The sequence below is a fragment of the Lissotriton helveticus genome, chromosome 1_2, assembly GCF_964261635.1.
Source record: "Lissotriton helveticus chromosome 1_2, aLisHel1.1, whole genome shotgun sequence".
Classification (NCBI taxonomy): Eukaryota; Metazoa; Chordata; class Amphibia; order Caudata; family Salamandridae; genus Lissotriton; species Lissotriton helveticus.
The window spans coordinates 235,662,511-235,674,586 of record NC_136058.1 but is presented as its reverse complement, the minus strand read 5'-3'; the positions used below and the strand labels follow the sequence as shown (position 1 = coordinate 235,674,586).

Sequence of the window (12,076 nt, the reverse complement as noted above, 5' to 3'; positions counted from 1 at the left end):
GCTGTATTGAACACATGATATATATATGTACTTCCAATGGGATGCTGAAATTGGCTCCGCCAATTAGGCAGCTTAAAATGCAGGCAATAATATATGTTATGTTCCTGCCAGTTATGTTGTGTGAAATCACGGCACAGGACCACGGTGAACATGTCTGTTGGGGTAGGTGTGGCTGCAAGTTGGAAGTGAGGCTGGAGGTGAGCAGCAATTGTACAAAGAGCCACCCGTGCTGCAAGCATACATCTGGCACCAGCCCATATTCTGGATAAGAAATTCACTTTGTGTTCAAGGTTGTCTTTAATGAAAACAGCTAATCGTATCATCAAGTGCATTCTTAAAACCTATTCTAGGTGGTAGCTGTTCAAAGCATACTTGCGGTACAAATAGTCATCTAACGAAGAATGAAGCGATAGTCTGAGCTGATACCGACAGTCACATTTATTTATTGCAAATTCTGAGTCAATGAATCTAAATGGTTTTGGCAAAACTATATATAGACCTATTAGCTAAACTCTAGTCTTCATACCTCAAAGATTGCTCGTTTGGTGTAGCTACCAAATCTTGTTGCAGTCTTCTTGCAACTTGGCAAATGTTTTTGGATGCAAAACAAACTTCCTTGAGTGAAATTCTGTACAATAGAAAAATACATATAATCGGGGTTACAGCTGTCATTTCAAATAAATAACATTCCACAAATCCATTTCCATCCAGATTGTCCGGTCTGTTTCAGAAAGCCAGTTTCTAGGCAGGGCTCTTAAGCAGTCTTCAGGGCGTGGGAGCTATTTAGGTTCAATGATGGCCTCTTAGCTCAGCCCCAATGCCACTTTGTTCCAGCTGTGCAATCACAGACATATACTTGAAGTTGCCAGGACTATGGTTGAACGTTTCCACCAATTTGAAGATCTCTGCATTGCTACTTCCGTAAAAAAGCTGTACTTGGTTGGCTAGGCATTGTGCTTCTGTCACATTCTGAAAAGGGGCAACATAAATAACATGTTGGTTACTTAAAGAATTTATTGAGCTCAAAAGTACACATTAAAGCTGTTAAGATACAGATTGTAAGGAGTTTTGTTTTGAAACCTCACAAACGCATCGACAGTCAACGTTTCGGTTTGTCTCAAAATCTTGAGATCGCCAAAGTAGGTTCAAATGAGTTGTATCCATGCCACATCCTCTAGATAAACATTTAAGAGGCATTTGCATACAATAAATCTAAATGAAATCATTTACATATTCGCTGGTTATCCCGAAATATGACGTGGGTCTGATCGCCTTGCCTAGGATGCAAGCCCCTGTTTGCGATCTTCTGACCACAAATAAAACTCCAGTAACCTTCTGTAAAAAGTATTGGGACACAGAGACATCACAAGAACCTGTATGACGTGCCCCAGGGTATTTACCAGAAAGGTGGTGTCTATGTCAGCTGCCATCAGTACGATGCCCTTCTCTTCTTGAAGCTCACAATAATGATACAACACAAGCTGACTGGGTGCAGCTTCACCAATGGTCTGCAAGACATAAAAAGAACTCAACATTTTTACAGGATTTAAAAACAGTATTAGTAAATGCTCATAAAACAGTAGCAACATAAGTATCCAATGTTTACAAGGAAATAGTAAAAAAAGAAAACCGAATAAAAGCATTGGCAAAGCAAATAGATGTGGCACTATGGAGATGAAATACATACAAACACAGGCATGTAGAAAGGGACAGAAACTATTTGTCCCTTGTCTCTGTTTTGCTGGACTCTTTGTGGGCCTGTGGCCTATTTTTTATTCCTTGAGCTTACGGCACAGCATGAACAACAGCACTACATCACAAGCTAGAGAATAAAAAAAACAGCGACACAGAAAGCTGTAGGTATAAAGATCAGGACAGATGCAGAAACTAGATGCAAAATTATCATTCGTGCAAAGTAAAGAGAAAGGTAAGAAATGATAGAAAAGTTAGTAGTAAAAAATCACATTAGGTACTAAAAGTGTGCCCCAATAAGATATCAAATTTGGTTCACGGCACTCGGAGGTGAAAAATCACCCTTCGTGCAAAATCAACATTCGTAATAGAAAAATACAGTATAACCTTTTAGTTGCAAATAATTGTAGGTGCATAATCACTCTTAGTGTAACATAAGTAGTATTACATTTTGGATAAAATCACTTTTATGTGCAAAGTAACACGAAGATCTAAAATTCAAACTTGGTGCAACATCAGCTGGAGCGAGGAAACACTTAAGAGCAACAAGCACATGTTGGTCAAAAATCGTCATTACATTGGTATAACAACACTTTTACTTCTACTCACATCAATATCCATGCACAAGAATGGGAAGCATTCAGGTGGACTAACACACCTAAAAGGTAATAGCCAATGGGCAGACTAAAATTGTGGGCTGACCAAATCTAAAACTGACACTTTCTTCCATCAATGCTTGAATGACTGATGAAGCCAAGTGCTTAATATGTAAACAAAAACAACTTAAGAAGGTGCCATGGTCCTCGTCAGAAGGCCATTGCAGCTTGAAGTAACCATTGCCCCTGTCAGTGCTGTAAATGAAAGTACAAATACAACTTCTAACCACCACAATCCGACAACGTTGACAATTCAGACTACTCCAAGTCATCCAAACTAAACGAATGGCTTGGGTTCCACGTATTCGTAATTTTGAATGTAAATTTAATTATTAAAAAACTATTGTGCTCATTTCGAAATTAGACAAACGGCGCCACCATGTGGTGGACTGTAACAAGCACCGGTGTTGGTAATTAAGTGCCAGGACCAAGAACCAGAAACAGCTGGCTCAAATTAAGCACTGATGGGCACACCAAAAGCCCTTTTCGTGCGTGTATGTCTCTAGTGTTGCTATGAGCTCACCCAATAGATAAGCGGTCTCTAGCCAGAACTAAACAATGGGTTCAAATTCACAGTTTTTTTTGTTGTTGACTGCTTCTATAAAACAAAAAAGAACAATCTATTACACTCGTCTGATGATCATCTAGCATTAATCTATATTTTCTCCCCCAGGAGCCCTTGCTTGGCAGATCCTATTATAGCCAGGACACCATATGCTGTGGACAGTAAAGTATAGGATTGAAAGCTAGGAACACGGGTTTTGATGGTAGTGCACATTTATTTAACACATACATTTGTGGGCAGTGCAGAGAAGAAAAAGACCACAAGAGCCAACTAGTCTGTCTATTTCCATTATATGTACTGGAATTTAGACAGTCCAGATGCAGCACCTAGAGACCATACTTATTTTCTGGCTTTACGCCACCTGTTCTCCAGCCCTTTACTGAACTCTGCGGATTATAGGCATTTGAAAACACTTTCTCTCTGCTATGGAATGATATGAAGGCACACCAGGAGCTTTGCAAACTTACCGCGACGCCATCGGGCAGTGCCGTGAGGGCAACGGCGGCTTCAGCCAGGCACACAGAGACGCCGGGAGGCAATACCGGACTACACCCCCCAGCAGCCTTTGGGGCAGCGCGCCCGTGACGCGCCTGGAGTGCCCAGAGGCGCTTGAAAAAGGCTGAACCCCCTCTCGCCCCGCGAGTCGCGCGCGGGAGAAGCCCGGGACAAGGGCGGGGCCGTCAGGGGCCAGAAGAGGCCGGGCCGGGCCACGGACTTTGGTCTTCAGTCATTGTCATTGGATCTGGACTAACTGTAAGACTTATTATTTTATGGTCCATACTTGTTTTTACATGGCATTACATATTTAGATTGATTAAGCATTATTTCCGTTAATAGAGTTACTGTCATTAATCCGTACCAGTGCCCCAAACCTCTGATTAGAGCATCACAGCATGTCTAAGCCCAAGATAGCGAAGTCGGTTGCCGATAATGAGATTCACCTACAAGACTGCTTGCATCACACACAAAGCCCTCCATCAAAATACCCCATCCCACCTCTCCAACAAACTCCACAAAGCTGGTTGTTCTACATCATTGAGGGGCACCAACGCTCTTGTCCTTGTCCCCCCTCTATTAAAAAAGAACTCAGCACAATCCCGATCGTTCACTGGCAACGCACCCTCCATTTGGAATGCACTCCCCAAAGAACTATGTTGCAACTCCTCCTACTCCAGCTTCAAAAACTACCTCAAGCTTCTACTTTTCAACAAATACTGGGGTCCTTAAGATATCGTCACTGACTACCACCTACCTCCCTTCCTAACCTCTTTACTCTCCTCTTTTATTTGTCACTCCCCCCCCCAATTCTCCCCACCCCCCCATCCCATTCCCTCATTCGGGCCACCCCTGCCCTACCTCCCAGGATTAACCTTATTTCCTACCCCTGCTCTCTCCTTCCCCTCTCCCTCCCTAGTTGCCCTCACTCTCCGGCCCTCCACCCTCCTCTCCCTCTTTCCTAACCTCGCATTCTTTCTGTCCCTCTACCTTTGATCTGCTGTTCAACCTAGATTTTTTTCTTTCCTTGCAAATTTCTCTCCATTTAAGTCTATTATGTCTCTAATCTTCTAATCGTTTCTGGACCCTGATGTACTAAAGACATACTGTAATTCTGTTTTTTACCTTAGCCTGTATTACCTAAATGCCTGTAAAGCACTCTGATACTCTTGGGTCCAGCCAGCGCTATATAAAAACTTTTAAATAAATAAAAATAAATATATGTCAAAGTCGAGTTTTACCACCAGAGTACACTCCCTTCGACCCTGCACAGTTAGAAGACACTGCGGTGCAATACGGGTGTCAGCTTCTGGGATGGAGTAAAAAGTGACCAAATAAAGAATTGGTGATTTTCCAGTCTGACTTTCCTCTTTTGTCGTCAGTCTTTACACCTACAAATGCAGACAGGAAAGAAACAAGAGCAGTAGGGTTATACACAGGATGAGCAGACCAGCCTCTGGTTTACACTCAACATCTGCTGTTGCCATTTGCATGAGCCTCAGGCAACAAAAAAGTTTAAGCCCAGCAATGCGATTACCAGGACCTACCTGTTCTCATTTCAAAGAGTCCATTCCAATTGTGAGAATAGCCCTGGCTTCCAGGACCAGCAGGCAAGAGAGGATGCCTTGCGCTCGCTAACCTAACCAGGATTGCTTTGTGGCACCTCTTCAGCTACCTGTGCATCCTTTGTAGCTTGCACAAAGTGCTGATTAAACTCAACAACAAACAAAGCTTGTAGGTACTGGATAGGTATCCTTGGTCATGTGCACTTCTGTAAAAGGTTTCGAACTCAGTGTCCTCAATCCTTTACTTACATAGGACCCTAGAAGCGATACAGCAATAGGCATTATGTGATGTAACTCATTACTGCATGTTCTTCTGAAAAATTTATGATTAGCATACTATGGCAAAAGCTCGCACCACCGCGGTCAAATCTAAATTAAATGAATCCACATTGTGATTCCAGACAACTCTGGTCTCTGCTCACGGGCCCGTGGCAGCCGCGTTGGAGCGCAGCAGGTGAGCACACCACTCACGGACTGTGCAGCTGGTGGTGAGTACCTTTAAAAGAATCATTGCAGTAAGTAATTACTTATTCAATCCTTGCTGAGTCCAATTATTTATAAGCATTTCTATGCAGCCGGGTTGCAGATTCCGAAATACAGGAATTTCAAATGGGTGCCAGAATGAGCTTGTTTGGTGAGAGCCCCACACAAACTCAGGGTCACTTAGGTTATCTCCCATTGGCTAGACTGTCCCACTGAGCCGAGCGCCTCCACAAGCAGCAGGAGTTGCTGTACAATTACTTTATTTTTACCGCTGCGCGCCTTTTACAATTATTTCACCACGGACGGCTCTCACGTCCCGTGCCTGCCAGGTATGTGGTTGCTATACAATTGGGTTTATTCTGAGCTGCCTACGATCTCCTGTGCTCTAGGAATTAAGGAGCCTTTTTCTACTTCAGCAGTGAGATGTTAGTGCACAATCATACTAGAGTGTAATAGAGTCAGGAGGGAGGGGTGCTTTGCTACTTGAATAGCTCTGCATGCAGTTTGCCTCATTATAGCGCCATGCGCGGAGCCCTGCACCCTAAAACATGATCTCTCCAGCAGGGGGGCTATCCTGCCCAGCTTTAAATTGCTATCAGATTACAAGGGCACTAGTGCCCTCTCATCTCTTGTTCTGCTTTGCAGCAGTTTAAAATATGTTTCATCTTATTCAAATGGCTGTAAATTCTGATATTTATATGTATCCCTCTTATTCATTGATTTATTTTGCTCTCGAGATAATGTCACTCATGGTCATTGAAATGTCACTCCTAATCACACTGAAATTATGAAAATGTCACACATAGCAATCTGAAACCTTGGCAGCTATGCTCTAGTATATCTCAGAATGAAAACACTATGTACAATTCTACCCTGAAATCACTCTTTCACTGGTAACTCAGTGTACTCACCTTGATTCTGTCTGTCTCTCTCAGTACTTGGATGCCCCATGGTTTGAGCAATATAAAAACTTAAAGCACAGTAAATACCAGCTATACAAGGAGTGCCGACCACACTTTTGGAGATGATTTCAGAAATGTGAACTCTCAATTTCCTTGCATTAGATAGTGAAGTAAATTGTTGAAAAATAGGAGCAACAAACTTTTTGGTCCAATTACTGGATACATATTTGAGAACAAATAGTACTGCTGATAAAGGAACAGTTTGGGTGAGCACTTCGAGTGGGCACTACTGTAATGTATAAGGAATTACCATCCATGTGGAAGGCTGACACCTAGGTAAGCTGTATTGAACACATGATATATATATGTACTTCCAATGGGATGCTGAAATTGGCTCCGCCAATTAGGCAGCTTAAAATGCAGGCAATAATATATGTTATGTTCCTGCCAGTTATGTTGTGTGAAATCACGGCACAGGACCACGGTGAACATGTCTGTTGGGGTAGGTGTGGCTGCAAGTTGGAAGTGAGGCTGGAGGTGAGCAGCAATTGTACAAAGAGCCACCCGTGCTGCAAGCATACATCTGGCACCAGCCCATATTCTGGATAAGAAATTCACTTTGTGTTCAAGGTTGTCTTTAATGAAAACAGCTAATCGTATCATCAAGTGCATTCTTAAAACCTATTCTAGGTGGTAGCTGTTCAAAGCATACTTGCGGTACAAATAGTCATCTAACGAAGAATGAAGCGATAGTCTGAGCTGATACCGACAGTCACATTTATTTATTGCAAATTCTGAGTCAATGAATCTAAATGGTTTTGGCAAAACTATATATAGACCTATTAGCTAAACTCTAGTCTTCATACCTCAAAGATTGCTCGTTTGGTGTAGCTACCAAATCTTGTTGCAGTCTTCTTGCAACTTGGCAAATGTTTTTGGATGCAAAACAAACTTCCTTGAGTGAAATTCTGTACAATAGAAAAATACATATAATCGGGGTTACAGCTGTCATTTCAAATAAATAACATTCCACAAATCCATTTCCATCCAGATTGTCCGGTCTGTTTCAGAAAGCCAGTTTCTAGGCAGGGCTCTTAAGCAGTCTTCAGGGCGTGGGAGCTATTTAGGTTCAAGGATGGCCTCTTAGCTCAGCCCCAATGCCACTTTGTTCCAGCTGTGCAATCACAGACATATACTTGAAGTTGCCAGGACTATGGTTGAACGTTTCCACCAATTTGAAGATCTCTGCATTGCTACTTCCGTAAAAAAGCTGTACTTGGTTGGCTAGGCATTGTGCTTCTGTCACATTCTGAAAAGGGGCAACATAAATAACATGTTGGTTACTTAAAGAATTTATTGAGCTCAAAAGTACACATTAAAGCTGTTAAGATACAGATTGTAAGGAGTTTTGTTTTGAAACCTCACAAACGCATCGACAGTCAACGTTTCGGTTTGTCTCAAAATCTTGAGATCGCCAAAGTAGGTTCAAATGAGTTGTATCCATGCCACATCCTCTAGATAAACATTTAAGAGGCATTTGCATACAATAAATCTAAATGAAATCATTTACATATTCGCTGGTTATCCCGAAATATGACGTGGGTCTGATCGCCTTGCCTAGGATGCAAGCCCCTGTTTGCGATCTTCTGACCACAAATAAAACTCCAGTAACCTTCTGTAAAAAGTATTGGGACACAGAGACATCACAAGAACCTGTATGACGTGCCCCAGGGTATTTACCAGAAAGGTGGTGTCTATGTCAGCTGCCATCAGTACGATGCCCTTCTCTTCTTGAAGCTCACAATAATGATACAACACAAGCTGACTGGGTGCAGCTTCACCAATGGTCTGCAAGACATAAAAAGAACTCAACATTTTTACAGGATTTAAAAACAGTATTAGTAAATGCTCATAAAACAGTAGCAACATAAGTATCCAATGTTTACAAGGAAATAGTAAAAAAAGAAAACCGAATAAAAGCATTGGCAAAGCAAATAGATGTGGCACTATGGAGATGAAATACATACAAACACAGGCATGTAGAAAGGGACAGAAACTATTTGTCCCTTGTCTCTGTTTTGCTGGACTCTTTGTGGGCCTGTGGCCTATTTTTTATTCCTTGAGCTTACGGCACAGCATGAACAACAGCACTACATCACAAGCTAGAGAATAAAAAAAACAGCGACACAGAAAGCTGTAGGTATAAAGATCAGGACAGATGCAGAAACTAGATGCAAAATTATCATTCGTGCAAAGTAAAGAGAAAGGTAAGAAATGATAGAAAAGTTAGTAGTAAAAAATCACATTAGGTACTAAAAGTGTGCCCCAATAAGATATCAAATTTGGTTCACGGCACTCGGAGGTGAAAAATCACCCTTCGTGCAAAATCAACATTCGTAATAGAAAAATACAGTATAACCTTTTAGTTGCAAATAATTGTAGGTGCATAATCACTCTTAGTGTAACATAAGTAGTATTACATTTTGGATAAAATCACTTTTATGTGCAAAGTAACACGAAGATCTAAAATTCAAACTTGGTGCAACATCAGCTGGAGCGAGGAAACACTTAAGAGCAACAAGCACATGTTGGTCAAAAATCGTCATTACATTGGTATAACAACACTTTTACTTCTACTCACATCAATATCCATGCACAAGAATGGGAAGCATTCAGGTGGACTAACACACCTAAAAGGTAATAGCCAATGGGCAGACTAAAATTGTGGGCTGACCAAATCTAAAACTGACACTTTCTTCCATCAATGCTTGAATGACTGATGAAGCCAAGTGCTTAATATGTAAACAAAAACAACTTAAGAAGGTGCCATGGTCCTCGTCAGAAGGCCATTGCAGCTTGAAGTAACCATTGCCCCTGTCAGTGCTGTAAATGAAAGTACAAATACAACTTCTAACCACCACAATCCGACAACGTTGACAATTCAGACTACTCCAAGTCATCCAAACTAAACGAATGGCTTGGGTTCCACGTATTCGTAATTTTGAATGTAAATTTAATTATTAAAAAACTATTGTGCTCATTTCGAAATTAGACAAACGGCGCCACCATGTGGTGGACTGTAACAAGCACCGGTGTTGGTAATTAAGTGCCAGGACCAAGAACCAGAAACAGCTGGCTCAAATTAAGCACTGATGGGCACACCAAAAGCCCTTTTCGTGCGTGTATGTCTCTAGTGTTGCTATGAGCTCACCCAATAGATAAGTGGTCTCTAGCCAGAACTAAACAATGGGTTCAAATTCACAGTTTTTTTTGTTGTTGACTGCTTCTATAAAACAAAAAAGAACAATCTATTACGCTCGTCTGATGATCATCTAGCATTAATCTATATTTTCTCCCCCAGGAGCCCTTGCTTGGCAGATCCTATTATAGCCAAGACACCATATGCTGTGGACAGTAAAGTATAGGATTGAAAGCTAGGAACACGGGTTTTGATGGTAGTGCACATTTATTTAACACATACATTTGTGGGCAGTGCAGAGAAGAAAAAGACCACAAGAGCCAACTAGTCTGTCTATTTCCATTATATGTACTGGAATTTAGACAGTCCAGATGCAGCACCTAGAGACCATACTTATTTTCTGGCTTTACGCCACCTGTTCTCCAGCCCTTTACTGAACTCTGCGGATTATAGGCATTTGAAAACACTTTCTCTCTGCTATGGAATGATATGAAGGCACACCAGGAGCTTTGCAAACTTACCGCGACGCCATCGGGCAGTGCCGTGAGGGCAACGGCGGCTTCAGCCAGGCACACAGAGACGCCGGGAGGCAATACCGGACTACACCCCCAGCAGCCTTTGGGGCAGCGCGCCCGTGACGCGCCTGGAGTGCCCGGAGGCGCTTGAAAAAGGCTGAACCCCCTCTCGCCCCGCGAGTCGCGCGCGGGAGAAGCCCGGGACAAGGGCGGGGCCGTCAGGGGCCAGAAGAGGCCGGGCCGGGCCACGGACTTTGGTCTTCAGTCATTGTCATTGGATCTGGACTAACTGTAAGACTTATTATTTTATGGTCCATACTTGTTTTTACATGGCATTACATATTTAGATTGATTAAGCATTATTTCCGTTAATAGAGTTACTGTCATTAATCCGTACCAGTGCCCCAAACCTCTGATTAGAGCATCACAGCATGTCTAAGCCCAAGATAGCGAAGTCGGTTGCCGATAATGACACTAGGACCCTAGATAATTACCTAGTCAAAGTTGTCAGTAAAATAAATAAAGATAGGCGGTTATCACTAAATAAGACCAATCTGGAAGAGTTAGGGCTGCCCGCACATATTTGCTCTTTACCTGAACCAGATATTAGTGTTAGTGGAGATAATTCTAACGTGAGTGCCATTTGTGATGTTTCCACCATAACGATAACAGAAGATCAGGAGACTCTAACTGTCCCCACCCTCATACAGAGCCCAACATCATCCTTAGCACAATCTCCAGCACCTTCGCCGACCCACTCGCCGGTTCGGAGAATGGTGCGGGCATGCAGGAAGGTTACTGTTAAAAAGACGGTGGGGCGGAAACCCAACAAGACAGGTATTCCTCCTAGCACTCCACATAATGGATCAAGTAGTTTAAAACCTACTAATGGCCAATATTTTACATCCTGACCATTTAGAGCTATTGGCTTCTATTCTTGAGACAAAATTAGAAGTCTTGGTTAGACCATTAGTGGCTAAACTGGAGCTTGTCTCAAAAGAGGTAGCCAGGCTAGGGGGACTTCTGGAATCTCACATGGCAAGCTCTATTCCTGGCCCCTTTATTTTTACTGGAAACACGGCAGCTGGGGCAACTGCGACTGGACTAGAGGCTAGGCCTGGGGATTCCACCGACACCAGGGTCTTGGGATCAGTAGATGCAGCACAGAATCCCACTGTGAACCTTCTGGGGAGCCCTCCAGCCACTTGTTTAAATAAAACCATACCCAGCTCTACAATCTCGGGGAGAACCCCAATAGTCCAACCACTGGTTCAAGTGCCACTACAGCCTGCTAGATCACAAACCACTAGTCGGAAGCATGTAGACAGAGGAGAAAAGGGTGGAGTTAGTAGGCCAAGAAGGAACTATACAGTAAATTTACCACCAGAGTGTGTTCCTTATACAGTGGTACTAACAAATGTCCCAGAGGTAGACTCCTGTTTGTCTGACCCTAGGCTTGAAACACACACAGCCCTAAAAAATAAATCACTTGCTTGGCTAAATAGGAATTGTGGGTTCCCTCTCGCTTTTTCTAACGACATAATATCTACTCGTAGAGCGAGCTGGATTGGTAACAGAAGAAAGGGCTCAAAGGGAGACTGTATTATTATAAATTTTAAGTATCCACAACATGTGGCCACAGTTCTCCTTAGAGCAGCCTCATTACCAACGGAGGAAAATTCTGTCTGTGCTAGACCCCTGGGCTTCTTTTATAACCATCTGGACAGCGCGAAAGGCCCAATACCGCCCCAACTTAGACATCCTGTAAATGGTTATAGAGGGGAAGGGGCAGGTTGTGGCCCAAATGTTCCAAATGTGTCATATACTTCTAACTTCCCTAATGCCCAACATAGTCATAACATGGGGGATAGGTACTGCTACCAGTTAGCAAACAGGCAATTTGATCATACTCTACCATTATACAACCGTTATACAGCATTATTCTCTTTAGAAGAGAACGACCGACTACCAAATATTGCGGAGAGTATTGAACAAACATCTGTA

The 12,076-nt window shown here is 42.6% G+C and overlaps 1 protein-coding gene and 1 long non-coding RNA gene across 3 annotated transcripts in view; both read right to left on the bottom strand.

The window, feature by feature from the left end:
- Positions 1–420: 420 nt before the first annotated feature.
- Positions 421–1,511, bottom strand: LOC144807833 (uncharacterized). Its single transcript, XR_013606464.1, has 2 exons — positions 1,401–1,511; positions 421–969 (listed from the first exon to the last, which is right to left on the bottom strand). It is a non-coding gene; the product is annotated as an uncharacterized LOC144807833 (long non-coding RNA).
- A 5,607-nt stretch (positions 1,512–7,118) lies between these two features.
- ATPAF1 (ATP synthase mitochondrial F1 complex assembly factor 1) overlaps positions 7,119–12,076 on the bottom strand; it is a 165,290-nt gene continuing 160,332 nt past the window's right edge. For both annotated transcript variants that reach the window (XM_078671658.1, XM_078671659.1), the window contains 2 exons: positions 8,099–8,206; positions 7,119–7,667 (listed from right to left, as the gene is read on the bottom strand). In XM_078671658.1, the coding sequence (XP_078527784.1) occupies positions 7,488–7,667; positions 8,099–8,206 (288 nt within the window). In that variant the 3' untranslated portion in view covers positions 7,119–7,487. The remainder of the gene's footprint in view (positions 7,668–8,098; positions 8,207–12,076) is intronic.